General features: G+C 37.6%; 1 protein-coding gene across 2 annotated transcripts in view; it reads left to right on the top strand.

Moving 5' to 3' along the window:
- Nucleotides 1-5,263: 5,263 nt before the first annotated feature.
- The window catches only part of dok7b (docking protein 7b), a 46,055-nt gene continuing 39,172 nt past the window's right edge, over nucleotides 5,264-12,146 (top strand). For both annotated transcript variants that reach the window (XM_083538720.1, XM_083538721.1), the window contains exons 1-3: nucleotides 5,264-5,383; nucleotides 5,486-5,531; nucleotides 10,474-10,695. In XM_083538720.1, the coding sequence (XP_083394846.1) occupies nucleotides 5,330-5,383; nucleotides 5,486-5,531; nucleotides 10,474-10,695 (322 nt within the window). In that variant the 5' untranslated portion in view covers nucleotides 5,264-5,329. The remainder of the gene's footprint in view (nucleotides 5,384-5,485; nucleotides 5,532-10,473; nucleotides 10,696-12,146) is intronic.

Consider the following 12,146-nt stretch of genomic DNA (forward strand, 5'->3'; position numbering starts at 1 on the left):
CTTGCAAAATGGTGGCATATCTATATCTTAAATACAGATCAGCATTACAGCAAGTCAGCAGGAATGTAGAGAAGTGCATAATTGGCATTATTATCAGTTATATAATCATGGTTATGTATTCTGGGTTCATTGCAAAGGAACTGAACACATTTACCGGAATGTCCATAGTGTATGCACTGTGGGGGAAATAAAAAGAAGTATAATAACCTAAATAGTGGACAATGCATATGATATTATCAAGCTGTGGTAGCGGTATGATTGTTGTATTATTTAGTCTGGGAAATTTTAAAATGATTTTGATTATTAATACCTCTATCTTGTTTGTTTAACCTTTATTTTTACAGGCAAGTCATTAAGAACAGGTTCTTATTTACAATGGCGGCCTGACAAGTGGAACAACCACTTAGGGAAAGGGAAGTAGGGCTAAAATAAATACAAAACATTAAAGAATACATACAAAATTAACAATTACATAAATACCTTTTAAAACAAAATTATGTAGAAAAACAACTGCATACTGTATATCCATGAACAAATATGATATCATATTTTTAAAGGTTGAAATTGGAATAAATTTATCCAGTTTGAAGGTAATATCTTAGATATTGCTAGAGTTTATTTAAAAGAATGAAGAAATAGTATTTTATTTTACGTTATTTATTAGATTACATCAAAGTTTAATTTTGAAAAGCCTTCAAGGATGTATTGATTTAATGTTTACTAAAGACACACAAAAATCCCAAATATAATAAATATAATTATCCCAATATATAAATCGAATTATACATTACATGAATTGACAGAAAATAGCATTAATAAAATTTTTCTTATACACCAAACAGGCATAAGTATAGGTAAGCATAGCCACTTGCCTAAAATTGTTTTTGTAGACTTTTGCTGCCAAAACAGTTCTGACCCATCGAGCATTACCAGCATTAAATTCTTCAGCAATTTAAGCTACAGGATCTCGGCTGTTGGATCAGACCACATGGACCAGCCTTCGTTCCCCACATGCATCAATGAGGCTTGGCTGCCCATGTCCCTGTCACTGGCTCCCCACTGTTCCTTCCTCTGCAGACCAGGAACAGCCCACAAAAGCTGCAGTTTTGTAGATGCTCTGACCCAGTCGTACACACATCACAATTTGACTTTTGTCAAACTTTTCCTGCTTCTAACACTAATTTCTTCTAATATGTTCACTTGATGCCTGATGTACCCCACCCACTAGGTGCTATGATGAAGAGAAAATCAGTGATATTTATTTACTGGTCATAACGTTATAATGTCATACCTGATCGGTGTGTGTGCCTGTTCAAACTAATTTTTTGTGATTTAATTCTTCTTAACTTATTCACTGGAGCTGCAAGACTAATGGTGAATAGTAGAACTTTGTCTCAAACCTCTAATGTGGGCATTTAGTGTAGCATATTGACTTATTACAAACATGAGCAGCAATATCAGTGCAATATTGTCGTTCTAATGTCACTAAGCTAAGCTTTTGTCTGTAGCCACTCCAGAGTTACTGTGTGATCTGGAGCCTATCCTGGAAAGACACTCTGAGCTATTAAAAATAACCATTCTACTTACAGCCTTTATTCGGAGGTGGGAGGAAAACCACATAGATGCGAGATGCGAGGGGAATTTGTAAAACTCCACACCGACAGTAACCTGAGCCCAGGATCAAACCCCAGACCCTGGAGCTGTGAGCAATGCCATAACTAGGATTAAAGCTTTTATATTCTGAGCTCCAAATATCACAATGCTGAATGTGTACCATATCAGTCCCTTCATTATAATCTCTGGTATGCTATTTGTCCACTCTTCCATTAAATGCTCTGACTCTGCTCATTTGTTTTTTTCCGGGTGAAATATTTTGGTTTACAAGACAGCTTGACGACTGTTGATTTTCATTACATGACAATATGCTATTAATGTAGTACAACTAGGCACTATATTACAGGTGTTAAATCATTTGGTAGCACATCCATCTCTTAACGTTATGCATTTAGAGATGCTTTTCTGCTTACCAGTGTTCCACTAGGTGGTTATTTGACTTACCACAGCATTTCTCGGCAAATCATGCAGCTATAGGTCAGGAGCTGCAGTTCGTGTTTGGGACTACAGGTCAAGGAGATACAGTTTTGGAGCTGCAGTTTTATGTTAACTTTCAGCCATGCTGGCGCTAAAACATCTAGTCACTTTTCCAGTTCATTGCCTGTATGAGTAAGGATATAATCTGGCACCTGTTGGAGATTTTACTTTCTCTGATTTGTAACAGAACAGTTATAGCTAAAAATTGCACACACTTACTTGTGTGTGGGCTGTTGTACTGATTTCAGACTCCATTGTCTGGGATTTTGAGGAATGTTCACACTAATGGGCTGCTGACTGAGGAGTTAAGTGACTTCAATTTGAAACCTCGAACTAGACACCCTGACCCAAGGGAACAACTGTGAAAACGTCTGTCCAGTCGCCTCGCAGTCTGTTTTAGCACGCAGACATTAAGGCCCCACTGTCTCAGGAAGTGTGTTTGTGTGTGTGTGTGGTTTCTTCTTAAGGGGTCTAAATTGTCACAATGATATGAATGTTTCCTTTGTTGAAAGACATTTTTGATACGATGACATACTTTGTGATATGAAAATCTGAGAAGTGTCATGCTAACATTATGATATGCTAATGAATCTCTATTGACCATCTATTACATTACTGCTAAAGCTAAATTACATAACCCCCCCCCCCCCCACATTGTAATGATTCAATAACAATCGCCATCCATAATAATCTGTAATTGTAGCACAATTATGTAAATGCTTTAACGATGACACTGTAATTGAAATAACCCATAATTCTAAACCCTGCTTGCTCACTGGTCGTCATGGAAACCTTGATACCACTCTACATTTGTACTTAGTTAAATATAAGAGAAATGCTAAACTATAGACACTACTTTCCTGTCAGAATGTGTCCATTGATTAGTATATTGTGTACATTCAAAACCCATTTAGGCATTTGACACTTTGACCTGTTTGTTCAGCACATCCTACAGATGCATGATCAGAGTGAAATCTGGTTAAGTTAAAGGACAAGGCAATACCTTGATTTCTGTCATGTTCCACAACCCACCCAGCTTCTCCTGCTGAAAGAAGCTACCATGGAATAATGTTATAATAATCTCTAGGACAGGGTGTACTTGGTCTGCAGCAGTGTTTAGGTAGGTGGTACATGTCAAAGTTACATCCACATGCCAAGATTCAGCAGAACATCGCCCAGAGCATCAGATTGCTTCCATCAGGTGTCTACATGATGTAAAAAAAAAAGTTGATTCATCAGCCCAGGCCACCATATCTTTCTTTTCTTTAAGATTTAGACTTCTTTTCAGTGATGTAAAGTATTTGAGTAAATGTACATTGTTACTGTACTTACAATTTTTTTTGTTTACTTTACTTTACATTACTGAGTATCAAAGTTATAAGCAACTTTGCCTCTATACTCAACTACATTTATGATTTAATTTATGTACTTTTTACTTCATTATATTTTAATTGACAATGAATATTTGAACCACAAAGTACACAAACCATGTACTTGAGTTTAAGTAGAGATACTTTACTCTGTAAAATATTACTGCAGAATAAAAGTACAAAAGTATTTGCCTTCAAATGTTCCTAAGTATACAAATTACCATTTATTATGGCTATTATAATTATCCTATTGTTATTTTTGTCACAAGACTCTAATGTTACTCTTAGCGCACCAATCTATTAATAAAAGGATATCTAATAAAAATTATCATGAGCCCAAAATCTTCTTTTCAACAACTTAAAAAAAATCACGCAAATCCATCGTTCATTGCTCTCTATATGTTCTGCTTGCTCTTGAACTGATGCTGAACTGTATGTTAGTGAGAAGTAGATACCCCCAAGCGCCAATCAAAACCAGTTCAAAACAGAGCGCGTGCTCTTCCCTGATTGGTGACTTGCTGTGTGTTTGATCAGTTAAGTTTGTATTCACTCATAAATGAAAAGGAATGACTGATTTCACAAAATGTAAAATGATATTTGACTTTGAAATGCAGTAAAGTTAAAGTTCCCAGATGGACATATTTCAGTAAAGTACAGATACATGAAAAAAGTTACTCAAATACAGTAACTAATTACATTTACATTGTTATTGTATTATAACAAGAGCTAATTGCTCAGCACTCCCCCACCCCATCTTCTGCCTGTGAGAGACGTTTTAGCACTGCTGGCTTCATTTTCATTCCAAAAGGACTTGAAGGTGCATCAAATCACAGTCAGCTCTATAAATGTATTTTTAATCCTATCTAAAATGATTCACTTTAACTTTATTTGTCCATTAAAAACTGATAGCACTATTTATTTGATTTGTTTGATCTTGGTTTCATTCTGGCATGTTTAAGAGGCTGTTGTGTTGATCTTTGGTTATTGTTGAGGTGTACAATTGAATTTGTGTTTTAGGAAATAAAACCTCACAAATTAATTGTTTTTGGTTTTTCACTAACATGTGTCTTGGAGTTTAGGTCTAATGCAGCCTACGATCAATATGAGTGAAATACTGTACTAAAAAGTACTGTTCAAATCAGATAATCTATGACTTTTTAGAATTAGTGATTTTTAAGTATGATCAAGTATGATTTTCAGGTGCTCTCTTGACACCTCTGCTTGTTTCCTGGATAAGCATTGGCACTCTGACCAGTCTACATCTAAGCAATCCTTCTATCATCGCCAACATTATCTTTTTCAATTCATGCTTCATTAGCTCTTCTTTGGGATTAAATCAGATGAGCTAGCCTTTGCATCAATGATCCATTAGCCAACACCAGGTTTTTTCTTTGTACCCATTTTTGGTAGGTACTAACCACTGCACACCAGGAACACCTAGTGTTCTGACTTGCCAATTGACAGATTCACTGACCCAGGTATTGCCTTGCCCTTGTCAAAGTCTCTCAGATCCTTGCCCATTTTTCACACTTCCAACCCAACAACTTTGAGAACTGACATTTCACTTGTTCACTTGTTGTTAAAATATACCAAAGCCACTGACCGGGTCCACGATATAATAAACAATATTGACTTCACCTGTCAGTGGTATTAATGTTATGGTTCATTGGTGTAAGTGCTGCTGTGCTAAGTTTGTAAAAAGCTACAGGAGGAGTGAGAGCAGTGTACACCATGTGCACACAGCCATTAAAGTTATTTTGAACCGGACATAAACACTCACTCTCCTGCTCACTCCCTCTTTCTCTCTCTTGTGTGCACACACACACACACACATACACACACACAGCTGTCAGGAACCATGACACAAGATGACCGATACAGTGGTCGTCGAGGGACAAGTGAGACTCAGAGAAGGGAAAAAGGTTTCTCTAAACTATTATTACCACTTTTTGAAGGGGAATCATTCAAGGTTGGGGAGAGTACCTGCTCCAGGTGAGACTTTCACTGTCTTTCTGTCTCTACAGTGGAAAACCAGATGGGTGGTCCTGCGAAAGCCCTCTCCAGTAGCAGGTAAGCTAAAGGCATACGTTGTCAACTGTGTGTGTGTGCGTGTGTGTGTTACAGCATTGTCGATCGTTAACAGTTAAACACGTGGTTCTTCAAAATAAATTAATAAACAAACAAACAAACAAACTAACTAAACGGTTTAAACCAAAGATTGTGCAATTCCCCATGAGGTATTTATACTCCGCTTTCCCCTGTCTGGTATTTCACCTGGAATCCCAGTGATGTCAGAATGTCGCTGTGGCAGTGCGTGCAACTCAGAGCACTCGCAAGACAACCCAGGCCTGAGCTTTAAATGGAGAAATTTACAAGGAACTCATAAAATATATCTGATTCTATATGATGTAGTAATAGTGCCGGATTTTTGCATTACTACACTGTTCTATTATAATGAGTATCAAAAAGACAAGTAGTTTAACTCCACATAACTGTATCTTTCCCCTTTTCTGTTTATCAATAATTCTGTATATACAATTTTAAATGGGTTATTGTTATATAAGCTGTAGTGCTGCTTATCTCTGTGATTTCAGTAGAAATCTTATGAGTATTTGTTTTACAGACTTGAATTCTTATGCCCAAAAGGGAGAACATAAGGAAGAACACATGTTGAACAAGTCAAAGTAGTATATTTACCTCTAATAGCATGGCCCAAAGAGTGTTAACCCTCTTTGATAAAAACACAATGATAAAACTGTAATGAATGGACATTCGATGGCACCCAGATGAGGATGGTTTTCCTTTTGTGTCTGGGTCCTCTCAAGGTTTCTTACTTTTACAATCTCAGGGAGTTTTTCCTTGCCACAGTCACCAATGATTCGTTCAAACTTATACAGTAGGCAACAAGACATATAAATTTTTTTATACAAAAATTATTTTTAGACGATAGAAAATTCGCTTTTTCGATTGTCTACAACAGAACTGAGATAAATCTTTATCAGGGTCTTGTTTGTACAGGACAGATATTATCCAGTTTTATAGTATCAAATTGTTCAAGTCTCACAAAAGCATGGAGGAACATTGGACCCGACCACAGAATTATGATTGCACTCAATCTAATATGTTATAACAAGAACTAATTGCTGGTAAGTTTTTCTCTTAGGAGTCTTTGATAAAACATTTCTGGAAGGAGACTCAGTAAGTGACAGTAAGTTCTCCATCCCTCCAGTGGTCAGTATGAGAGGAGTGCACTGAAAGTACCACATTTTAACTGCTCTAATACAAGATACACAAATTTGTATGGTAAAAAAAATGTGTATGCCAAAAACATGCACATGATGAATAGGATGTGTTGCTTTGCATGGTTATCACTTGGGGTGTACTCACTTTTGTTGGCAGCTATTTTGACAATAATAGCTGTATGCTGAGTTACTTTTAGAGGACAGTAAATCTGCATTGCTATAGAAGCTGCACATTGACTAAAATATATACAAGTTTAATTTCTATAATATTGTTCCTTGAGAACATATAAAAAAAATTGTTGCTGAAATGTGAAGGGTTTTCTCACTTTTGTGAAATATATACAGTGAGGAAAATAAGTATTTGAACACCCTGCTATTTTGCAAGTTCTCCCACTTAGAAATCATGGAGGGGTCTGAAATTGTCATCGTAGGTGCATGTCCACTGTGAGAGACATAATCTAAAAAAAAAAAATCCAGAAATCACAATATATGATTTTTAAACTATTTATATGTATGATACAGCTGCAAATAAGTATTTGAACACCTGTCTATCAGCTAGAATTCTGACCCTCAAAGACCTGTTAGTCTGCCTTTAAAATGTCCACCTCCACTACATTTATTATCCTAAATTAGATGCACCTGTTTGAGGTCGTTAGCTGCATAAAGACACCTGTCCACCCCATACAATCAGTAAGAATCCAACCACTAACATGGCCAAGACCAAAGGGATGTCCAAAGACACTAGAGACAAAATTGTACACCTCCACAAGGCTGGAAAGGGCTACGGGGAAATTGCCAAGCAGCTTGGTGAAAAAAGGTCCACTGTTGGAGCAATCATTAGAAAATGGAAGAAGCTAAACATGACTGTCAATCTCCCTCGGACTGGGGCTTCATGCAAGATCTCACCTCGTGGGGTCTCAATGATCCTAAGGAAGGTGAGAAATCAGCCCAGAACTACACGGGAGGAGCTGGTCAATGACCTGAAAAGAGCTGGGACCACCGTTTCCAAGGTTACTGTTGGTAATACACTAAGACGTCATGGTTTGAAATCATGCATGGCACGGAAGGTTCCCCTGCTTAAACCAGCACATGTCCAGGCACGTCTTAGGTTTGCCAATGACCATTTGGATGATCCAGAGGAGTCATGGGAGAAAGTCATGTGGTCAGATGAGACCAAAATAGAACTTTTGGGTCATAATTCCACTAAACGTGTTTGGAGGAAGAAGAAGGATGAGTAGCTTCCCAAGAACACCATCCCTACTGTGAAGCATGGGGGTGGTAGCATCATGCTTTGGGGGTGTTTTTCTGCACATGGAACAGGGTGACTGCACTGTATTAAGGAGAGGATGACCCGGGCCATGTATTGCGAGATTTCGGGGAACAACCTCCTTCCCTCAGTTAGAGCATTGAAGATGGGTCGAGGCTGGGTCTTCCAACATGACAACGACCCGAAGCACACAGCCAGGATAACCAAGGAGTGGCTCTGTAAGAAGCATATCAAGGTTCTGGCATGGCCTAGCCAGTCTCCAGACCTAAACCCAATAGAGAATCTTTGGAGGGAGCTCAAACTCCGTGTTTCTCAGCGACAGGCCAGAAACCTGACTGATCTAGAGACGATCTGTGTGGAGGAGTGGGCCAAAATCCCTCCTGCAGTGTGTGCAAACCTGGTGAAAAACTACAGGAAACGTTTGACCTCTGTAATTGCAAACAAAGGCTCCTGTACCAAATATTAACATTGACTTTCTCAGGTGTTTAAATACTTATTTGCAGCTGTATCATACAAATAAATAGTTAAAAAATCATACATTGTGATTTCTGGATTTATTTTTTTAGATTATGTCTCTCACAGTGGACATGCACCTACGATGACAATTTCAGACCCCTCCATGATTTCTAAGTGGGAGAACTTGCAAAATAGCAGGGTGTTCAAATACTTATTTTCCTCACTGTATATAATATATATATATATATATATATATATATATATATATATATATATATATATATATATATATATATATATAGAGAGAGAGAGAGAGAGAGAGAGAGAGAGAGAGAGAGAGAGAGAGAGAGAGAGAGAGAGATAGATAGATAGATAGATAGATAGATAGATAGATAGATAGAATATATAGATAGAATGGAATAGAATAAGATGTAGGGTATTTTCAAATAAATGTAAGTGGTATTGCATTAATTTCTTCCACAATGGGGGCCGCATTTAACTGTTCATGAGGTACATTGCCAGGGTGAGGAAACTTGTGGCTCGTTGTCTTGGTGTTTGGTGCTCTGTAGCATTGGCTAGAAAAAAGGATCATTATTTTCTGAGCTCTTTGTCCCACTCTGGATGTATACAGTTTTTAAAGGGTGGGCAGGTGAGCGCCAATAATCATTTCAACATTACTGTGCACCACAAGGCAAAGTGGAGCATATGGTATATTCTCTCGTCTATTTATGTAACCTGTACACTAATCTGGTAACAATCATTTAAACTGTCACCTTTTCATTTCTTCCCAACAAGAAACAATCAATGGATTGGTACAAACACTATGTTGTATGTAAAAGTGCTTTTAGACTTTCATTTGAATAAAACAAGATGCCAGTGGTTGGTTTGCATTCACATGGGCTCTTCCTGTACAAGAATGCAGTTCTTTGGCGTTTATAATGGCAGAATGTTTTAATGCGAGCTTTTAGGAAATGCCCCGAAGTCCACAAAATTTGGGGGTTTGGTCACAGGCTATGTAATGAGTCACTCAGTCTCCAGCTGTTGCAGTAAATCACTCTCGCTCTCTCTGAAGTGCTTCATATGGCAGTTGCTTGTATGTCTATTCATGCTGAGCTACAACTGCACACATATACAGTATATATAGACCATCGTCCGAACGTTACACTGATGTCTCAACGGCTTCACTTTAATTACATGCTGGCCTGCACAAGACATTTGTGTAGGAGAGGATTATTATAGACTACAGGTGCTAACAAGCTCTTATAACTGTACCAACAAATGCTGGCAAAGCGGGTTGAACATTATTAATTTGTTTGTTTGTTGTTGCCAAATGTAAAAAAAAAGATCTTGCTTTTTATAGTTTTGAATAAAACATAAGGGTTTCTTTTTCCTTTCAATATTTTTTATGTTATCAATGCAATTTTGCAGACATTAAAGCTTTGAGCAAACCGTAGATGCTCAGTAACAAGAATTCTTGATGTTTGTCAGGATTTAAAGCCTAGGAATACGATTCTTATCAGACACTGTTCCATGACATGACTGTCACATGTCACTAATCACTCACACCTGTTCCTTGATTTGCAAATATTCTGCGCATGTCCCAGCTTTCACAGCAGTCTTCGTCTCACATTTGTCTATTCATGCTTCCCGTTGTGCTAAAAGTGTTGGTTTGCTTATGCTCACATTTAGGTTTCTTTAGTTCTTTGTCCATTTTTCGAGTTATTTTGTGTTTTTTGTTTTTTTTAGTGTCTGTGTTTTATTTTTCTGTATGTGACGCTGATGTCAGAAAGAAATAAAAAGTAGTAAACTGTACCCAAAAGAATTGAAGACAGAGATAGTGATGACTTGTTGAAAGAATTTTTCATATGAAAGCTGCGAATGAAAGTGAAATGTCAGATCTGGATTTCCATATTATGATGTTTTGTATCGCTCTCTAACAGTAATTTGTTACATCATTAAAACATTTCAGTAAAATTTGGATATTTTGCATTATACCATATAAAATATTGTTTATTTCTGAATTTGTGTGTTTGTGTGTTTGTGGCAGACTGCTTGTGTGTGCTGGTCTATAAGGAACGCAGTAAAGGCCAGCGGGAGAAGAGTCAGCTCACCCTGGGTGATATCTGTGGCTTGGAGCTCCTGCAAAGTTATGAAGGCGTGAACTTTGCACTTACCCTGCTCTGTCTCACGCAGTCCGTTACACTCGGCTTCGACAGCAGGGAAAACCTCCTGGCCTGGGACACACGCATTCGCTACAGCCTTGGAGAGGGTGAGAAATCTCCGCACTGATATGTATATTTGTATATTAAATGTATATTAAATGTATATATATTTAAAATGTATATTTTAAATATGAACTCTTTATACAGATTTCATAATGGGGCAAACAGTTTTTATATGCGCTTGGCCTAGAGTAGATTCTTTTCAGTTTTTGCTTATTGTAGATAAATTTCTTGTGATCCCAAAATGCATTAGAAGTGTGCTCAAAGGAAGGTTCAATGGCAAGCTATTATAACACAACACAAACTTCTGTCCCTCCATCTTCATGTACACTTCTTTTTAAAAAGAACACATCCACACACACACATGCAAAGATGGAGCACATAGCAAACATCATTTGTGGTTGAGAGGTCTATATTAAGTCACTCCCCTGAATGCCGGTCAGGTTGTGTGTGACGTGAATGCACTCTTGAAGTTTAAAAATATGGCCTGCTAAAGTTGACAGCCTTCTGTACGTTTCTCCAGAAAGTTCCTTTGCAAACTCCTCCCTTAGTTTTAGAAGTTAAAGAAAACTTGTTCTTACACACAGGGTCAGCTCAGTACATTTCAAGTGTTTTAGAGTGCTTTTGACAAAAGGAGAACATACTGAACTCATTCTCATGTCTGAATCGGTTAGCTGTCAGAAGGTTGCGATGGATTTGAACAGGCAAAATGGGAAGCACAACACACACGTATCTGTTTCAAACCTTATTAATACATTTTTAAAAAAGCCTGGAAATTCAGTTCAGTTCAGTTTTATCCGTGTAGCGTTTATAACAATGGACGTTGTCCCAAAGCGGCTTTACCGAGATAAATAGGTTTTGCAATTGAAATGTATACGTTTAATCTCTATAAGTTTATACCTACTGCTTAAGCAAGTGGTGACAGTGGCAAGAAAAAAGTCTCTCAGATAGAATAAAGAAAACCTTAAGAGAAACCAGACTCGAAAGCGAACTAATCCTCATCCTCATTGTCCATTTATTATAGATTTATCATTGTTGAGGTGTAGTCTTAAATGCAGAACTGTTTATGCAAATTGCAGTCCTACATTGCTGTAAAAGCCTGTTTATATTAATGACAGTCCAAATCCATCCCCATAGTTCTTGTGCAACTCAGTAACTTCATGGATCTTTAGGCAGTTCATGTGGATCCATCCTTATCTGCACAGAGTGGTCTTAAATTGCAGAGGACTCCATCCGAAAATAGGGCATCAGGATCAAAAAGAAGAAAGAGACATGGTTGCTTGTCAGTAGTACCTCAGGAGAATATTTAACTCAAAATAGAGGGGAGGGGAGAGAAAAGGAGAAAAGGAGAATAGAGGGGTGTTGTTGGGTGTTGATGTGTTGTGACTGACCAATGATGTGAACCAAGGTGATGCTGCCATACACCCTGTATTGTTTTGTGTGGTATGTGGCTGCATAGGCTTGTTATTATGTTGAAAAATATTTATGTGCCTTAAAG

This window comes from Silurus aristotelis, assembly GCF_946808225.1.
Source record: "Silurus aristotelis genome assembly, chromosome: 4".
Taxonomy (NCBI): domain Eukaryota; kingdom Metazoa; phylum Chordata; class Actinopteri; order Siluriformes; family Siluridae; genus Silurus; species Silurus aristotelis.